Raw genomic sequence first — 21,169 nt, forward strand, 5'->3', positions numbered from 1 at the left:
TATATATATGCAATTATATGTACAAAATTAAATATGTAATTATGTTTTTACTACAAATTGCTGCATTACTTTGTAATTTGAAAAAAGGGGTTATGTTTTTATATTTTTGGTTAAATGAAATTTCAGAACTTTTTTACCCAGCCATTTAACTAAGTTCGTTTAAATTACTTTTTCAGTAAAACATAGCAAACATCCAATAAAGGTACAGTTAAGAGCTAAGTGTTTCGAAACCCAACCTCATGTTTTATATTAATCACCTTTTACAATATAATCCCATTTGCTCAAAATATATACATATTTGATTTGAATCAGAATATCGAGGACTGTTATAGAAAAATTTTAAAAAAATTAAAAACTAAAAACATCAGTTTTTGAAAAAAAAAGCAAGAACAGATTTTACCTTTAAAACCTGGGCGAAAAAAAATTAAGTTCTATGCTTCTATACACACAGGTGAAATTAACATGCTTTTAAACCAAAAATTTCGCTCTTTTCTAAAGTGTTATCTTCTTTTAAAAAGCTTTTAAATTGTCGGCTCAAATTTAAAAAAAGAAGCTGTTAATTAACAGAAAGCAAATAAACTAAACAGCCTAAGGGGAAAAGTTAAAGTTAAAAAAATATTTAAGGTCATGGCGTCTTACGTATTTCTTGAGATTACATACATTCTGCTGGTTTTCAAAATCACATTTCTGCAATTAATTAAATTATATCCGTATCCATAACAAAAGCAATTACAAATGAAAGACAACGTCACGGTCTGTAAAAACCAAAAACTTTATTATTAATAAGGATTTTAAAAATAAAAAAAGTATCTGTATTAATTGTGATGTAACTTATTGCATGTGTTTGTTTACATAACAAGGTGAATGAAATCCCTTGTGGTTTCAACAATTTGTTTACATAACCGCATTGAACCGTGAAAGCCCTTAGCGTCGCTCAACCAAATCTACCGCTGAATAATGGCACTATTAAAAAGATAATACAAATCGTTTCTTTTCTTGAATAAGAATATTTAATTTGAAGTTTGTTTTTTTAAGTAGGAAGGATTTAAAAAAGCATTAAGGAAGTTTATATATGAAACTTATTTCTTAATAATGCTTTAATTTAGAAATGTTATCTTACGTATTGCACTAAATTTAAATAGTACAACAAGAGTTCGAAATATTATAAAAAAGTAAATAATGACATGTATACAAATTACCTTTAAAATGACAAAAAAAATTTGTAAGAAGCATATTTAATTTATTAAGTTCAAACTGAAAATTTTCTATGCTCAAAAAATTGTGTTTTTCATTTGTATGCTTAATTGAAAGTTAAAATTTTGATTATCCTTAGCAGTATTCAATGTTTTTAACTCTTTGCCCTTTGATGCAGAATTCTTATTAAGTATATTTTTCCGACTTTTTTCATTATTTAGCATTAATTTAGGTCAAAATAAATGAATATTATAGTTGGCATTTTAATAGTTTATGGTTATGAATTGCAGCATGAAACACCGGTATCTTTTTCTTCGTTAAAGGTAAAATATTCCAAGCACGGCTCATTTCCAAACAATAGTTTTTCAAATTTGCACTTATTTGCAGCTTTTTAGATCCAAGAAAAACAGTTATTAATCATTGAAACTTCTTTAATTCTCAAAATCACTCATTAAAAATTTTTTGAATATGAATGAAAAAAATTCCAATTACTTTTTTTTTCTTGTATTTTAAATATTAGTACAAATATAATTACTAATAATATAATAACCTAATAAAATAAATATAATTACCTACTATTCGACAGTTTTTTATAATTAAAAAATATCAAAATATATTTTTGCTTGCAATTCGAGTGTCAGAAAAAATATATCCCATCTGCGTCAAAGGGAACTACGACTGGATTGTAGGGGTGATTTGCTTATTTACTCAGCAATAGATTCCAAATCAAAATTGCGTTGATTGAAATTATCAACAAAAAAATAATAATAATAACTTTAGAATTCAAATAAATCAAAGAGGACAACAAAATGATGGCTTGGAACTACAACCGGACTCCAGAAACTCTTTGAATTGTGATGGCATGTCTTCAGATCATCCTCAGGGATGTTTCCGAGTCCGTTGCCAATAGCCCATTGTACAGCTCTAGTGCGACGTAAATGAACAATAACAACAACAACCAGAAACTTTTTAAATGATTAAATGACTTGATTTAGTTCTGAATTTGGAGTAGATTTTAATGTTTAATTTTCTGATCAGCAGGAAAAAAATATTTTTAACTTTTTATTTTAACCTTCATTTTATTTGTTCATTATTTTTTTAAACTTTCCTTTAATTTTTGCCTGTAAAGCGCATGTAATTATTGGTTTGTTTTTAGTTTTTGCAACTTAGCTTTTCTGATAGACTTAAATAAAAATTTGGTTTGGAGGAGGTCCAAACCGTATGCCCCTCGGGACAGGCCAACAAGGTGCATCTCTAATTTGAAAATTAAAGCGAAGTTAATGATGTTAATTAATCCGTCTCATCATAAGGGTGAATTTATTTAAACACACAAGTTGCAAAACTATTTAAAAAGAGTTATTGTTGTTAGCCTATGGGTCTTATTGCGAGGGATTAAAACGCAGAAGTTGCAAAATTATTATATAGTGTTGATAGTCTATGGGTCTCACCGTACAACAAAATGGTGAGGGATTAAGACGAAGACGTTTTAAAATTATTGCAGTTTTTTCACTTATTCAAAAACTTATCAATAATTAATTTTGCAAATTGAAGAAATTTCATTGATGAATAACTGTTACTCTTAGATCTAAATAACTGCAAGTGTAAATATGAAAAATTATTGTTCGGTAGTGAACCGTCAGTTGATGCGAAGGGACGTCAATATCCGCACCGATCTATCCCCATTTCATTACCATAAGTTGTTAATTTCTATATATAATATTTTTCACTTATTCTGACCTAAATTAATAAAAAATACTGAAAAAAGTATGAAAGAAATGTTTAATGAAAATTCTGCATTGCGTCAAAGGGTTAAGAGATAGGATGTAATGAAATAGAAAGTTGATGAACACTATTTTGATTTTGCGTTATGCTTTTCGAAAACATTGTGTGTCAAACGTTTCCAAAATATTTCTTTTATGTAATGCTCTTCTAAAATATTTCTTTTAGATTATGTTTTTCTAAGATATTGCTTTTTTCTGAAATATTTGGTCTCGGGTACAATATTTTGGCACCTTAATGAACAGGTGCCCATGATTCGTAGACCCCTAGTATTGAGTGATTTTTTGTAGGAGCAAAAATGGACTTTTATTTTGAAAACTTTTAATTTCATAATATCGTTGGATAACATTTTATTTGAAAGCATGAAACATTAAAACTACAGCATATAGCTTTCATAAACAGCATAGCTTATTAGAAATAATTACTTATTTTTACATTTTGTTTTATTCAAAAAACATTTAGCGGATGTTTATGGATCAGATGAGCGGCGACATTGAAACGAAGTTACGTTTAATTACACATAAGGAAAATAACATTTAAAATAAAATAAGGTAACAACGCAGGAGTATCTTTAACATATACTGCAGTTAATGAATGTGCATCGTAACAGACCAGAAGCCGTATAACTACTTAAACTTATTAATGACGCGCAACTTGCGCATGCGGGGTTTTAAAATAATGGCGGCGTAATTACCAGCAAATTTGCGGGAAATATTATTATAAAATATTATATACTTTAAAAAATGTCGTTAAAACCTATTGTTCAATGTAAGAAACAAATAATAGGCAAACATTCTTCTTTTAAAACTTGTAAGTATCAGTTCAGAAAATTTAGAAATAATTATTTTCATGCTTGCCAATTTGAAATTTGTTATGTTATCTAAAGAAGAACTATATAAATATTTAAAGTAAATTAAAAGTTTCGATTTTTTTAAAAAAAAAGGATTGCAAACGTATGAAAATTAATTAACAATATCACATTAATAATAAAATTTTCTTTAATTAATAGGTGAAAAATTAAAAATGGAATCTAAGAAGAGAATCCTGGTCATCGGGGGAGGATTCAGTGGAATTGGATCTATCAAAAGTTTGAAAGAAGAAGGTCATGAACCGATATGTTATGAAAAAACAGCAAATCCTGGTGGAACATGGTACTATAGGGAAGATACCCCCATGGGTATACCTTCAATTATGCCAACAACTGTCATTAACCATAGTAAAGAAATGGGAGCACTGACTAACTTTCCACCAGATAAAAGATACCCGAATTACATGCGCCACTTTGAACTTTATAGAATGTTTCTGGATGTTGGAGAACATTTTGATTGTTTCAAGCATATTACATACAACAGAGAAGTTATAAAAGTGAAGCGGGCTACAGATTATGATGAAACTGGTAGATGGTGCGCAACAGTTAAAAATACTGAAACAGGAGAAATAACGGATGAAATATTTGATGGAGTTATGGTTGGTGTAGGTCACATTACCTATCCTAAAATGGCTCAGTATCCTGGAATGGATAAATATCGTGGAATTATAATGCATACTCATAGTCTAAAAAGATGCGATCAATTTAAAGATAAGAGAGTTTTAGTAATTGGTGTTGGATGCTCTGGATTAGATGCTGCTGTTGAAATAAGTAACGTTTCTTCCCAGGTAAGACCTCTTGTTTACTGGTGCTTTAAAAAAGAATCTAATAGTGTATTATTATATATTTTTTGAGAAAATGTGTTTAAATTTTTGAAACTCAATGATGGAGTCCTGTACAAAAAACGCGCATGACTGATTCATGCACGCACGGGTATAGAGGAGTGCGTACTATGGAGAGAACAGAAATTTTTCAAAACTTTTATGGTACAGTATATGGATAGCTCTTTGTATAGTAGGCAAAATAAAAACAAATCTCAGTCTTAACTTTTGTTCAAATGATTAGAATTTTACGAACTAAGTGATCTCAATGGTTTTAAAATATTCTAATTAATGCTAACTACATTAATTAGGTAATGGAAACAAATACAAAAAATGTACTTTTTCACCGCTTTTCGACGAATTTGGATCACCATGAAAGTATGGGGGTAGCCGCAATCTAAACATTTGGTCCGAATAATTTAGTCAAGCCGAATAATAAATATTTGACCCTATATGCTAAGTTCACTTTTTTCGTATTTCGCTACATCACCAGAAGTTCAATCGAATTGAATACTTTCTTCACGCAAATATATAATTTGTATATTCAAAGATAATTTCATTACAAAAATTTAATACTGATTAATGATTTTTTCATCGTTTTATTTAATAGTGGTTGAAAAATTTTTGAATTGTAAGGTACAAAAATTTTTACACCTTTTTAAATTAAATTTAAATGCCAAAATACAAAACTGGAACGTAATTCATCAGTTTCGTGCAAGTTTGTATTTTTTTAGATAAGATTATACAGTTTAAAATGGTGTAAAACTTTGCATGCTTTACAATTCAAAATTTTTTGACCATCATTAAAAATAATAAATAATTAAATGCATTGTTCACATGAAGTTATTTTTGGATAAACGTATTTTATAAATGAGTGCAAGTATATTTCGATTCGCTTGAAAACTTTCCGAGATAAAGAGAAATACGTAAAAAGTAAAATTTACAATAAAGAATTCAAATTTTCGACCGCTCAAATTTTCGACCGACTGGACTATTAGGACCATATGCTCCAGATTGCCCCTACTGATTCCCGTGAATTAAGACTTTATTCAGAGAAAGTACACTTTTGTGTCTGTTTTGCCGTAACTTAACTAATAATTTGCACTAATTAATTAATAGTTAACACCGAAGCTTCCCTTTTGAACCATTGAGATTGGCACTTAGTTTGAGAAAATCCGGCCATTAAAACAAAAATAATTTAGGTGATAACTTTTTTATTCTGCGCGATTACAAACAAAGTGCTGTTGTAAGAGTTCTGGAACACATCTTAAAAATGATAGTGAAAATTAATAAATTGAAAAAATCTTTAGATTATTCTTAAATAAGTCTGCATTAGTAATGAAATAAAAAGTATCCATTACATTGATCTAGAAAAGAAGAAATAAATATTTTATGTTCGTTTTAAAAGATTAAGTATTTGATTTATTTTAAATGTATTTCTATTAATAAAAATAAGCTTAAGTAATGAAAGATATTTTAAAAGATAGGAAATTAATATGTAATGCCAATTGTGGCATCACAAGATTCAAATTTGCAAAAATAAATAAACAAATAAATAAAAATAACTAATCATTACATAGTGCGCCAAAAAAATACCCCAGACAAACAACTTTTGCTTTAATTTTATTAAAAATAAATAAATTAACAAAATATAACAAATAATAATACAAGTAGATTTTTACTAATAAATAAATTTCATTGCTTCAAAGTGGCCACCTTCTGCAAGGCGCAAATATTTGAAATTTTCAGCAATGGGCCGCAGGACCTTTAATCTATCCCATTCTAGCCAAAGCGATTGATTTATAGAGTCCAAACTTTATTGTACAACGTTTGAGTACAGTGTAAACGAATGCGTTTTCATTGCTTTAACAGCTCTAAAATAGCAGATTTTTTGCTTGATATTGTAAAAAATCAAAATAATAATAAATAAATACGTAAACTAAGAGAGATATAGGGTGTCCCGTAAATCTTTCGACAAACTTCTAGGGAAAGTAAAGCAAGCACATCATAAGGATTAAGAATTACCTAGGAAACCATGATCAGAAATGTTGTCGTATCTCGTTAAGTTCGCTTTCCTATTACGTACTGTTACATCGTGTGCCTTTGAACATCAGATATTTTTATTCATCTAAATTATCTTGATTTTCTGTTTTCTATTCAAAAACTGCTTTCAGATAAGTGCAGTATTAGCTGTTTTATCGTAATTTTAATGATTTGGCGACTAACTGGACAAGCTCGCCTAAAATTACGATAAAAAAGCATCTCTGAGCCTATTTTAATGAAACTCTCGAAAATAACCAATAGTAACATAAAATTAACATGGAATTAAAATATTTTAGAAAAATAAAAGATCAAGTTCAAAGGCACACGAACAACATGTCCATAATAGGAAAGTGCCCCTAGCAGCGTAGGATGACATTTCCGGTCGTGGTTTCCTAGGTAATTCTTAATCTTTATGATGTGTCCTACTTCTCCTAGAAATTTGTCGCAACATTTATGGGGTACCCTATATTATAAAATATTTTATATTTAAAGTGGTGGACAAAAAAAAATGAACACGCAAATTAAAAAGAAATTAGTTAACTTCTATTTTATGATGTAATAACTTTGTCCGAGTTTTTTTGCCCCATCTTGTATAATAAAACTTTCAGAGCAATCTTTGATTTGCTTATAACGGTTAGACCATTAGATTATTAGCATAATAAATAGCTGGAGACTATTAGCAAGGCTGGAGGAGAATTTAAGTTCAGATGTAAAGTATGTGATAAAAGTTTATTTTTAACTTATGCCCGTCTGTGACCTTTAAGTCCTTAGTCGACAATCAACCCAATACAGTAAAGAATGATAAAACAATCTTTTGATAAAGCTAGAAACTCCATTCTAATGCTTACTTAAATCTATTTATAAGCATTTAATAGTGTTCATATTAGAGTAATATTATTAAAAAAATTATAGCGAAACAAAATTAAAAACTATAACTTCCAGAGTACTTTGCATCCATAGACTAGCAATATATGGGTAATTCAGATGTAATCGGCAAGTTATGAGAAGAATTAATAACATTTGGGTCGCTGTAGCCCTGCGGTTAAAGCACTTAAATTATGGTCGGTTGCTGAGCATTACCATGGGTACAGGGATATGTAGAAAATTTCCTACCCTTCAGATCTATGTTTAAATTGCTAAAGTGACCTCACGAACAAGTGGTGCTGCCATCTATTCGTGGGATTCTGAGTTAAGTTGCATTTTCTCTTTAGCGGTACTCTCTTGCCAAATGAAAGGCGATCCTTCATAACTTAATATTCTAGAGCAATGGCTGGTGAGCTAGGCTTATCCAAATGTCATTAGGAACAATAAAAACAAGCTTAATAAATTTTGATTTCATGTAATTATTTAAGTGTTGCATGACAAAAGTTTTGAAGAAAAAAGCATTTTCTTGCAAAAGAAGTAAAAACATTCAATACATATTTTTTGACATTTTATTTCTTGTGCGTTTGCAATAAGGAAAAATTGTATGATAAATTCATTTCCTTTGAAATAAGCACAAATCTTATTTTATGACTATAAAAATTGACAATTATTTAACATAGAACTTAAATTTTAGTGCCCTATTACCATAAATTTAGCACATAAAATATTATTTACATTTTTATTTTAAAAAAAGTTTGTACAAGTGATTTGTAGAAAAAAAAACTTTTTATAACGTTTTTTTCTTGATCTACTCTTCACTTTAATTAAAAGATTTTGAAATGAATTTTATTTTGTTTGATTGGATTTAGTAGCTTTTTCTTTGAAATTAAAATGGATCTTATTGCGTATGAATATTGATGTAAAATAAATATTTATGTAGAATGAATATTTCAGTCATTCTTTTCCTGACTTCTCAACCTCTATACATTTTAAGATAAAGTCAGGATTGATTTTGTAATTTTTATTCATAGCATTCGTCAGTTTTGTTAGCATTTTTTTTTCAAAATTATTTCTAACAACTTAACAAATCATAGTTTCAAGTATTAATCATTTCATCTCAATTTATTTATTTTTTCGAAATATTGTGGATAAAATTAATATAAAGGGGACATAACTTAAGCACGGAAAAAGTAAGTATGCTTTGAAATATTTTTAGTAATCGAAGTAATGTTATTAAGTAATGTCCTTTATTATACTATAACTAGTGAATCGTAAAAATTAATTTTTGCAAAGCAATTTTTAAAATAAAATGCTGCTGTACATCTTTTCTTTGATTAGGTCTTTTTTTTTCTTCTTTCGCAGTGTGTAAGGCTGAAAAAGTAGAGCCTGCAATAGTTTTAGTTAGAACGAGATAAATACAAATTGTAATTAATTTCGTTATGCGAATAGCTATGTACAGTGCACAAACAAAAAGAAAGTGTGAACACTCTGAATAACTTCTAATTTAATGATCGGATTTCCACGTACAATCTTAATGGTTCGAGGAAGTATGCTTAAATATGTTAAATTTTTAGTGCAGACAATATTTCAAGTTACGAAATCAGACACTAAAACATTCTTTCGCCGATTAAACAATGCCTCCTTTTTCTGTCGAATTTTTATTCTTAAACCTCGAAATATGAGGTGGGTATAGCCCCAGTCTGGAAAATATAGTCAAAATTGTTCAGGCAGAAGAGAGGTCGAAAGTTTGGAAGCCTTATTGTTAATTTCACTATTTGCTTATTTCTCCATATCTCGAAAATTTTTAGCACAGAATTATAAAGTTTGGTTATCCAAAATGACAAAATAAAAAATTTTAACGAAATTCTTCAAATAATTCTGAGAAAATAAAATTTTTAAATATACGATATTTAAAAATCGGATAGCTCAAGAACTATTCGGTCGATTTCGTCCATATTTTGTATTTTATCATTTAAAATTATGTACTTTAAGATGATGTTAGAACTTTTTCATCATCATCATCAATGCCCCGACAGCCCAGGGTGGGTCTTGGTCTTCTCAAGAAGTTTTTTCCAGGCTAACCTTTTTTTTTTGGTAGTGTTTTCCAATTTTTGCTTTTAAGATCAAAAGGTCCTTCTCTTTGCCATCTATCCATCTCAAAATCTGCCTGCCTCTTTTTCGTGGGGCAACTGGTCTGGCATTGAAAACTCTTTTTGTGGTACGGTCTTCGTCCATTCTGATAACGTGGCTTGCCCATTTCATTCTTTGTCGTTTTATAAAGTTAATAATGTCAGGTTCATTATATGAGTGATAAAGCTCTAGATTTGATCTTCTGAGTCACAACTTCTTACCTTACATTTTAATTTTTTTAACACTATTCAATGAAGCAATTAAAAATAATAAATAATTAATAAAAATTATTTTTCACATGGTATAAAACATGCTTTTCTTAACAAGAGCATGGTGGTATTCGCTTTATCTTTTCCTTCTTTCACTTCAAACAGGAGATCTAACCTTTACAAGGTGCATTTACCAGGCGATGATCATTACCGCTGCTTGTAGAAACAAACAAACAGAAAAAACACATTTTTACAGAAAAAGAGGTTATTTTTTGTAAAAGAAGACATCGACATTTTTACATGGTCTTTGGATAAACTAGCCCTATTCTTTAAATTAAGGCTACCCCCTATATTTCGTGAATCGCGAATCCAGAACAATATTTAATAAAAAGAAAGTTTATTCCGAGAAAGTTTGTTTTTCTATCTAATTTCATATCTTAATGAAGATAGACGCAATTAACAAATTAACCGATTAACAAATTTGAGGTTAGGATCTCGAACCATTGAGTCCTAGTATGTGAAAATTAAAAGTTATTTTGTGTTTTCACTTTTTTTTTATTGCACACAGTGCAAGAGCTCGCATAATTTCCTTGACACAACGGCTTTTACCAGGATTAAATCCGCTTTTTTTGTTTTTTAATCCCAAAACAACCCTCCCCAATTACCAGAAATTTGATATTTCAAAAGTAAAACTACATACCATAAAATTAAACAATCCTACGTACTTCTGCAAATAATTTTAATTAAATTTAAATTTGAAATAAAACAGTGGACATTTGTATAAGTGATGAGTCGAATTGAAAAATTCAGCGTGTTCCGCAACGACCACTCTTAATGTGTATTTTTATAATCCTTATAAAAAAGGAAAACAAAAGAGAAACATACATATTAGAGTTCTCAAATTAATATCGTACCCAGAAAAAGAAACAAAAAGGCCCCCAGAAATCTGACAAATTATAGCGCATGAAGACAGCAGGGTTGGCATGATTTAAATCATAATTAATATTGCTTCTTAATTACCTTTATTTCTTTTAAAAAAGTCATTGATTTACTGTAATTGTGATACTTTTTAAATATCAATTGATTTAAATCAATTGATTTTTTTAAATAAATTTTTTAAGTCGAAAATATTTCTAATGCATTATTATTTGTAAATATACTCCTTAGGTTGAGATTTTTTTTAAAGTCTATAATTTTTATTTAATGTTTTCTGATGTTTATGTTTTCTGATATAAATTAATTTGGATATCTATTCCTCAGTTAGATATTAATTTGTAACCACTAATGCGTATACATTGCTTACATGTCTGATGAAGATTCTAAAAATGCATGTTAAGGGTGGTCTTTACGGAACACTCTTTGGATGCAAAGGATGTTTTCGTTTTGTCCCTTTAATGCTATTTAAACTTTTAGCATAATTCACCATACATCGAAAACTAGAGCCGCGGTGGCTCAGGGGATAAAACGTTCGTCTCCCAATGAGGTCACCCAGGTTCGAATCCCAGCAGTAGCTGGTTGATGACAATTCTGCTCCCGCTTTTCACTGACGTGAATATTCTCAGTGGTAGAGAGATCATGGGTTAAAATCTCCTTGTCGTCGAGCTGACAGTGAGGGGTTTTCGTGTTTTTCCTAACCCTGTAATACAAACGAGGGTTAGTTCCATCGAAAAGTCCTCCACGAAGACTAGTTTGTCCCAATGCTTGTTTCAGGAGTTCCCTTGTTTTCTGTGCTGGGTTCAAAATTACAAAACTATGGAGTTGAACATTGATAGTCGTAAACTCATAATTGGGTCGGCTGTTCAACTTCGGCTGTAAAATAAAGTATCTCGAAAACTTTTTGCATGCAAGTGTAAAACTCATTTAACTGAAGATATTTCAGTGCAATGAAAAATAAATAATAATTATAATTTAAATATTTTTATGATACTTTATTTAATAATAGGCCGAAAAAATATTAAATTGCAAGATATGCGAATTTTTACTTCATTTTATCGTCATTACATTAATGACAAAATGCAAAAATTTAAATGAAGTCGGCTTAAAGGTTTTCGAGAAAAAGTTTAAAAATAAAACTTTTTTTAGTAAATTTCATAACTCAAAAGTTGTTCTAACCATTTCGATTAAATTTTGTTCACTGTCAGTTACAATTATACAGTTGAAAATTTCTTATTTATTAATTCATATATATTTCTATTTAACTCGAAACTGTTTCAACTATGACTAAATAAAATGATAAATAATTATTAGTTTTCTTTCTTTAGAATTACTTTTTGATAAATGAGTTTTGTAATTGCGTGTAAAAAGTTAGTGATTTGCTTAAAACGCTTCCGAGATATAATACAAAAAGTAAATATTGCCCCAAGAGGTTCAAACTTTCGACCGCTCTCCTGACTAAACTATTAAGACCATATTTTTCCCATTGAGGCTTTCTTCCCTAAATTTGGCAGTCAAGAATCCAAATATGCCAAAAGAAAGGTTTTGGCGTCTGATTTCATTACCAAATTAATAGTTAACACTAGTTAATTGGTAAATTAAAATCAATCATTCAATCTATTAAGATTGCCCCTATTACCAAACATGTATATTTCTCATTAACTAGTAGTTTTCATGTACATCTGAAAAAATAAATAAATAAATGATAGGCTAAAAATAAAAATAGGGGAAAGTTCTTAGCCGTTCTTCAATGAAATGTGTTTGACCTTTGCAAATATCAATCGCAAATATATTTGAAAAGCATTTTTTAGCTGAATAGAAGATTAATTATAATGAGCGACATAATTTGAATATATATTTTGACTTTTCACCTAACAAAAGGGTTTACTCTTAATCTCATTTTGCTTTTTTTAATCTAACTTAATTCATTCAGTTTAAATTTATAGTATTTTGCGTTTTTTAAGGGATAAATTTAATTTATTTTCGTTTCGCAATTTAATGCGTACGTATTTCAGTCTCTGAACTTAAGAAACACGATTAAAATTTTTGAACTTTATAACTGCATGCAAAAAAAGATTTAAAGCTTTGTTTCGAAAGCTTTGTCACCATATGAAATAACACTTTTTCGCAAATAATATGCTATTTTCATAATTACTGTGAGTCTGCAACAATTAGGTCAAGTTTAACTCATCTTTAGCCTGCGCGCTCAATTCTAATTCTAAATATGCCGCAAAGCATATGAAGAAAAGCAGCTGTTTTATGAAAAGCATTAGAAATCTAATATATTTTAATACTTAAAAAGTTTGTTCAGCGCTGCATTATCTGGGTTCATAAAAATTAGGAAAAATTCTTTGATTTTGAAAATTTTCATCTGTAGGGAAAAATCTCGCCAAATTAGTGATTTAAAAAAAAAGTTTAACAGCTTTTAAAATATTTAACCTATTTGTCCGTTCTAAATCCCAGATAAGTTTTTTTTGTAGCAATATGATACATATAGTTAAAAATTATAACTAGGTATTAATTGTAAGTCACTTAAGCTGCAGCTTCTTTTTATTTTCCATGTTAAAAGAGCTTCAAAAAACACTGTTAAATTAAATTAATGCTTTATCAATCAACAAGGTTTTTCAAAGCTTTGTCGCCGAGGAAAATAAGGAAGCCATAGTTTAAGTGCCTTACACTTGAAGTAAAGTGATAATTTTAAACTATGTATGTCGTCTTGCCGTGAAGAATTATCTGGGCCTCATATAACAGACTAATAATTTAAATATTTTAAAAGTTATTAAACTTTTTTAAAAATCGCAACATTTTTCCACATAAATGAAAATTATGAAATTCACTAATTTATTCTCATATTTTGCAAATTTTTATGAGCCCAGATAAGGCAGCGTTGGAGTTAATTTTTAAATATTAAAAAATTAGACCATCAATAACGCTTTTCATCTTTACAAAACTGCGGCTTTTCTCCGCAAAGACGTTTTGCACCATTTTCAGAATAAGCATAGACTGCCCTGGCTTTAGATGGGCTAAACTTGTCCTGACAGTCATAAGTAACTGTAGCGAACTAAAAACTTTTATGAAAATATCATATTATTCGTAAAAAAGCATCATTTCATATGACGAAGGAACCTTTGAAAAACAGCTTCTATTTAGTTTACTAAACTTTATTTTACTAATTTTTGTTTTCAAATTTTTTACAGGTATATCTCAGTACAAGAAATGGAGCTTGGATCTTACCAAGACTAGGGCCTTATGGATTGCCTTTTGATTACTGCATGCTTCGAAGATTTATGAGTACAGTTCAGGCTGCTGTTGGAGTTAACTTTTGCAGCTGGTATCTCGAAAAAGTTCAATTACAGAGTAAATTCAACCACAATTTATACAATTTGAAGCCTGCTTATCATGCTTTATCAAAAGATCCAGCAACAAATGACTTAATTGGTAGCAAACTCATTACAGGTTCTGTAGTGTTGCGAAAAGATGTGAAATGCTTCACAGAAACAGGTGTTATTTTCGAAAATGAAACTCAAGTCACAGAGGTTGATGTTGTAATAATGGCTACCGGTTATAAATGGAGTTTTCCATTTCTGGAAGACGGCATTCTAACAACTGATAACGGTCAAATAAACTTATACAAATGTGTCTACCCTCCTCATTTGAAACATCCAACTTTAGCAATAATTGGTTTTCTCTTACCTTTTGGACCAGGATTTCCTTTGGGTGAAATGCAGTGTCGTTGGGCTGCTCAAGTTTACAGTGGTAAATGCAGCTTGCCAAGTGAAGAAGTTATGATGGAAAGTATAAATAAACGTTATGAAGAAAATTTGAAACGATTCGCACCACACGAAAAGATGTCGGTAAGAGTGGATTATGTCCAATACATGGATGAAATAGCTGAAGAAATTGGAGCAAAACCAAACATGTGGAAGCTCTTTTTTACGGATATATCACTATATAAAGCTGTTATGTTTGGTCCAGCTTTGCCGTATCAATATAGACTAGAAGGTCCTCATAAATGGGATGGGGCCAGAAAAGCAATTCTTACAGCACATGAAAGAGTCCGATATCCACTGTCAGGGGAACGTAAGAAATCCTCAAAGCCAACTTTCAAGTTGACTTCATACTTAAAATACATTATCGTTTGCTTATTGATGGCATTTTGGTTAACAAATAGTGAACCATCAGTAAAATGTTATTTGATTGCAGTGATGTTTGTTTATTTTGTAACCTGGAAAGGCTTTTACAAGAAGTATTTCTTTAGCTTACTTATGTTGCCATTCTTTGTTTCATGGGATGGCTTCGTTTCTTCTTATTTCCTCACAATATTTGTTCCAATACTATTGGCTACAATTACGTCATACTGATAAGGACAAATGTATATCTGTTCGCCCTGAGAGTGACTAACAATTAAAACTGAAGACATTATAATGAAGACAATTTTCAAATGTTCTTTAATTGAAATTAAAAAAAAAACATTTATTTTTTTTACAATTTTCTGTTTCTGTTATGTATATGTTGTGCTATCTATTTTTAAATAAGGTATCTTTCTATTTTCAATCGAATTAATTTTCAAAAATGTGTCACAGTTGAAGAACCTCATTTTCATTATTAATGCTTAGAAAAAAGTCTTTTTGTAATTATTTTTCTCTTAAGAATTAGAAAACTGCAAACTGTTTCTTAAAGTAAACTTGTTTTCTACAAGTTTCAGTTTATGTTATTTATACGGTTGTCACACTATCTATTTTTAAATAAAAAAAATTTCTGTTTTTAATCAAGTAGTAGTTATTTCTTTTACTGTGTAAGTGATATGGTATGGTATATTTATTAAAGTAGTTATCGTAATTATTGGTAAATTATTAAGGTCTTTTGTAAAAAAGTCCTTAATAATTTACAATACTATGCAGTGGTTAAGAAAATCATCCTGAAGAATTTTTGATCTAATGATCTGATCTTCACATATCTCTTAATGGCTTGAAGTGGTGACCTTAAATATGCGATAGTTAAAGTTATGAAATTAGGAACAAAAACATACTTTCTCTGAATAAATAAACCATTTTTTCAAAGGATTTTGATTCTTGACCTCAACAATAGCCACAATCTGGGAAATGTATTCCCTATAGTTTGGTCAAAAGAGCGGTGCACAGTTCGGACAACTTAAAGTTAATTAACTTTTTGCGAATTTTGCCATATCTCCAGAAATTTTTAAGCGAATTGAAAAAATTTTGCGCACAATTGTAAAATTCATTTATTCAGCGATAATTCCACGCAAAAAATAAATTTCAATAAATATTTTTTATTTCAATTATTTTTAATCATTTTATTGAACAATAAAGGAAAAAATTTAAATTGTAAGATATACAATTTTTATGGCACTTTAAAGAACATAACTTTACATGGCAAAATTTAAGTGAAATCAGTCGAATAGTTCCTGAAAAATTGAATTTTTAAACTAAGACCTTTTTTTTGAAATTCGATTTCTAAGGAACTATTCGACTTCGTATAGTATTGTCAGTATTTTGTCATGCAAAATATTATTCCTTAAAATTATGTAAGAAATTGTATACCATACAATTAAAAAAACTTCTACTAATATTAAATACAAAATTAAAAAATTATAATGCTAACTAAAAATTATTTTTTGCATGCAATTATCTTTAAATAAATGAATTTTATAATTGTGCACAAAGTTTCTTCAATTCGCTTAAAAAACTCTCGAGACATGGCGAAAAATGCAAAAAGTAAAATTAAGATTTTGGGGTTCAAATTTTGGATCGCTATTCTAACCAAACTATTGGGACCATATTTCCCAGATTGCGGCTACTCCCTAAATTTTGGGTGTCAGAAATCCAAATCCACCGAAAAAAAGGAATTTTTATGATTATGTATTCAAAGAAGGTACGTTTTTGTGTCTGATTTCGTAACTTAAAATATCGACTGCGCTAATTAATTAGCATATTTTAGGTCACCTCCTCGAGCCATTAAGTCCTAGTAAGGGAAAATTCGATCATTAGATCAAAAGGTATACTCAGAGTGATCCTTCTTTTTTTTCACACTGTAACAGAATAAATTAAATAAATATAATTCAACTTTCATAACCATAATTTACAAAAAATAATAAATATAATTTATATATTAAATTTAATTCATGTAACAAAATAAATTTTAAAATACCGTCATGTGGGGCTACTTTGTGCAAATTCGAATTTGGCCCTTTTCAAGTGCTGCTTTTCAGTACTATGTTTTTTTCACGTTAAAAATGTGTGGCATTTGAAGATATAAGTCTCCTCTATTACTACAAACATTTTTTCGAATTTTAAAACAATCTCAGGGTGTGTTTTGTTTATCCAATGTCAACAACTTTCCGAGAACGTCGGACGTCGAAAACTGTGCGTGGAAACTTTAGCTGTGAAATGCAAAGACGTTGATAAAACAATTGTCGTAAGTGCAAAATTTTTTATTTATATATCAATATACAATTATATCATGTTAGCGTTAAAAAATTTTGAAAATTAGTAACAAATAAACGGAAAATGAAAAAAAATGCACTGTGGGGGCTACTTTGTGCAAAGTTTCATTCGTTTTTTCTTTTTCGACAGAAAAATGGTCAGACGTTTTAAAAAAAATACCTGGAACGAGAAACTACCGTGATTACACTTTAGAAAAGCTGCAACAATGTTTGCAAACAGTTGCTGGTGGTATGTCGATTGCAGAAGCTTCTCGGATGTACAAAATCCACAGAAATACTATCTCTAACAAAATTCACAAGAAACACGTGAAACGTGCTGGTAAACTATTATTTTTCTTCTACAAAGATTTTTCTAATGAATTAATCAAACGATTTAACACATAAAAATATATTTTATAGGACATCAGGTGATTTTGACAGAAACTGAAGAGCAAGTTCTGTCATGTTCATTCAAGCATGTTATGTTCAAATTTATCAATATTATAAATGTTAATGAATATGTAATAATTATTATTTTTGAAATTTCATCCATTTCAATGTTCAAAAATGTATATGGTTTCCTTTTGTTTAAACTCAAATGTTTTGAAATAAACATTCTTTTTAAGAAAAAATTCTTTATAAAAAATGGTTTTTTAACGCTGAAAATTATTTTCAAACTAATATCTTTACATATCTTGATGTTTTTGTTATTAAAAATGTCAACAATTAACTTTTTTAACAATTTTATATCAATATTTTACTAAAAACATGATTATTAAACTGAATTCCTATCGCTGCACAAAGTAGCCCCACTTGGGGGCTACTTTGTGCAAGGTATGTTTTGACTTATTATTTGTAAATATTACATACAAATAATGCCAATATTGATCAAATTCACTCGTCTGAGTCCAGTTAGGAATATAATATAGATAAATTTTACTAAAATTTGAATTAACATAGTTTTTTTACATGTCAAAGTTCAAAAACTGCGAAATCCTGCCCAAAGTAGCCCCACATGACGGTAATGAATTTAATGTTAAGTTTACTGAGTTTGCATAGGTTTGCATAGACTGATATTTTAAGAAACTACTTATAATAAAAACTTGAGAAACATCACTGGCAAAATATAAAGATTCGGTTTATTATTAAAATTTATGTATAAAATTGTAATTCTTTCTGGCAATTAATTTCATTTCTTAAAATGCATGGAATATCTGACCAATAAAATTTTTAAGTCATGTTAAAAAGAGCTTTATTACATTTATCTTTACAAGTGAATAACAACAAAGTGAATAACATATTATGAAAAAATAATGAAAAAAAATTCCTAATCTCTCTATAGTTGATCACAAGTCTAGTTGACCACTAAAGTGATGCACCGCAACATTACAGTGTACTTAAAAAAATCAAATAAAAAGTTGAAAATATGGCATATGTTTTACACAGAGAATGATTTCAATTGCTGATAATTTTATTTATTTATTTATTTATTTTAGTAAACAAAATGGGTGTTTCTAAGCCTTTCATTCAACAATAGTCCCAATAGTTTACTCAGAAGAGCCTTTTTTTTCACCTGTTTATATCCCTTTTCGATCATTTCGGAATTTTTTTAGCGAATCGAAAAAGTTTTTTTGGACACAATTATATGTTTATTCAATGAAAGTTCCATGTAAATTGTATTTTGTAATAGCGTTTTTATGATTTTATTTAATGAGGGTTGAAAAATGTTGAGTTGTAAGGTATTAGAATTTTTATATCATTTTAAACTAAGTAATTTGAAAAGAGAAAATGCAAAACTTGAACGAAATTGCTCGAATAATTCCTGAGAAAAAGAATTTTAGAAAAAGGACTTCCTTGAAATTTTATGAACTCAGAAACTATTTATCCGATTTCGTTCAAATTTTATATTTTATTGCTTAAAATTACATTGTTTAAAACTAATTGGAGATTTGGTTAAATACGGAGAAAGTGAAAGTGAGAGTAAGAGGTTGAAGCTTTCGTTGGTTCTCTTATCAACTCTATTGCGAATATATTTTCCAGATTTCAACTACTCATCATATCTTGGGACATGGGGGCTCAGAGCTCTTACAATGAGGAGACCAGGTTTCGAATCCTAGGGAGATGGAGGGTCGATACGAATTCCGCACCCGGTCCACACCGACCACAGTGATGACGTAAAATATCTTCAGTGGTAGACGGATAATGAGTTAGAGTTCCCTTGCCCTCAGGCTAACAGTGGGAGGTTTTCCTTACCATGCAAAGCAAATGCAGGTTGATTTCATCAAAAAAGTACTCCGCGAAGGTAAATTGCTCCCAATACTTGATCCAGGAGTTCCCTTGTCTTCTGGGTTGGATTCAAAATTACAAGGCTACGGAGTTTATCATTAGTAGTCGTAAAGTCAGAATTGGGTTGTCTATTCAAAGCCGAATAGATAAATAAACACCCCTCATCTCTTGAGAGTCAAGAATTCAAATCTATTGAGAAAAAGTATGCTTATTGCAAGTATGTTCTTGTTTCATAGCTTAAAATATCATTTGCACTTTAAAATAAGGCCCTTGAACCATTAATAGAGATTTTATTTTATTTTATAACCGTCGTTGAACAGCCGACCCAAGTTCATGGGTTTACGACTACTAACGTTCAACTCCGTAGCCTTGTAATTTTGAACCAATCCAGAAGACAAGGAAACTCCTGGATCAGTACCCCCAGAGGTATTGATTTGTTGTGGGAACATGGAGGACTTTGAAATTCGACAGATTTAACGTGCATCAGTCACCATTTACTACACGGGGAGTCTTCGGCCGGCGAGGATCGAACCCACGACCTCTTGGATATGGGCCCAGCACCCTACCGACCAGGCTATCCCGGCCCCCATTAATAGAGATTGAATACTTGAGAGTCTGAACATAAAATAAAAAGCTACCCAAGGTGCTTCCGTCTCTTTTTTCTTTTTTTCTTTCTTTTTTAGAGTACTGAACAAGCCTATTCTTAAATTCTCCATAAAAAGTTTCAGCGATTAATCATGGCAGATTTATCACTAAAATTTTCTTCTTTTTTTATGAGAGCGTGCAAATACATTTTAAAAGAATATTCGAGTTCTTTCCGATAAGATAAAATTCTTTCTACGCCTTATGTATCCTTTTCACCGCTTATTTCCTGCACTAGTGATTTACATGCGATGCGTTTTAAATGGTAAATCTGTATGATTCATCGTACAGAAATCTTTCGAACTTGAAACTTTTATTTATTTTTCTTAACAGCACGCATTTCTTAATTATAACTTAAAAATATGATTCGTTAAAGCAATATTGAGGGAAGGATTCATGTAAGATCACAAAATCGACTTCGTTTAATAAGGAATCGAATCAGACCATCATAAGTGAACTCATCGATGTGACACCGACCCTTCCATATAGCACAAGCACCTAACAAGCAATTAACTTTATTTAAAAAATAAAAATTAAGGAAATTATAAAATTCGTTGTTTCTAATGTCACATGCCAAATACCAGCAGACTGCTTCGTGAAACAAGCTAATTTAAGGGTGCGTTTTTTGTTTTTCAGTGGTGCCATCTATGGTCAAGAATACAACTTAAGCCACATACACACGTCACAGCCCGTTTTAAACAGTTGATCTATTCATACGTACACTCATTCATTCATCCACATACCGCAATTTTGATCAAAATCACAGAATGATCAATCTAAAATTCAGTACCCCGAGAGGTATTGATTCGTAAGGGAAAGTTGGAGGATGTCATGACCCAACAGATTTAACATGCACCAGTCACCATTTACTTCGGCCGGTGGGCATCGAATTCATGATCTCTTGGACATGGGTCCAACTCCCTAACTAGGCTATTCCGGCCATAAAATTCGTTTTGTT

General features: G+C 29.9%; 1 protein-coding gene across 3 annotated transcripts in view; it reads left to right on the top strand.

Moving 5' to 3' along the window:
- The window catches only part of LOC107445077 (flavin-containing monooxygenase 5), a 23,056-nt gene extending 7,447 nt beyond the window's left edge, over positions 1–15,609 (top strand). For 2 of the 3 annotated variants that reach the window (XM_043054005.2, XM_043054004.2), the window contains exons 2-3: positions 3,983–4,629; positions 14,039–15,609. In XM_043054005.2, the coding sequence (XP_042909939.1) occupies positions 3,997–4,629; positions 14,039–15,202 (1,797 nt within the window). In that variant the 5' untranslated portion in view covers positions 3,983–3,996 and the 3' untranslated portion in view covers positions 15,203–15,609. Of the gene's footprint in view, positions 1–3,556; positions 3,784–3,982; positions 4,630–14,038 lie in introns of those variants that run through there. The other variant, XM_016059403.3, reaches the window with a different exon arrangement.
- The last annotated feature ends 5,560 nt before the right edge of the window (positions 15,610–21,169 follow it).

This window comes from Parasteatoda tepidariorum, chromosome X1 (assembly GCF_043381705.1).
Source record: "Parasteatoda tepidariorum isolate YZ-2023 chromosome X1, CAS_Ptep_4.0, whole genome shotgun sequence".
Lineage (NCBI taxonomy): Eukaryota > Metazoa > Arthropoda > Arachnida > Araneae > Theridiidae > Parasteatoda > Parasteatoda tepidariorum.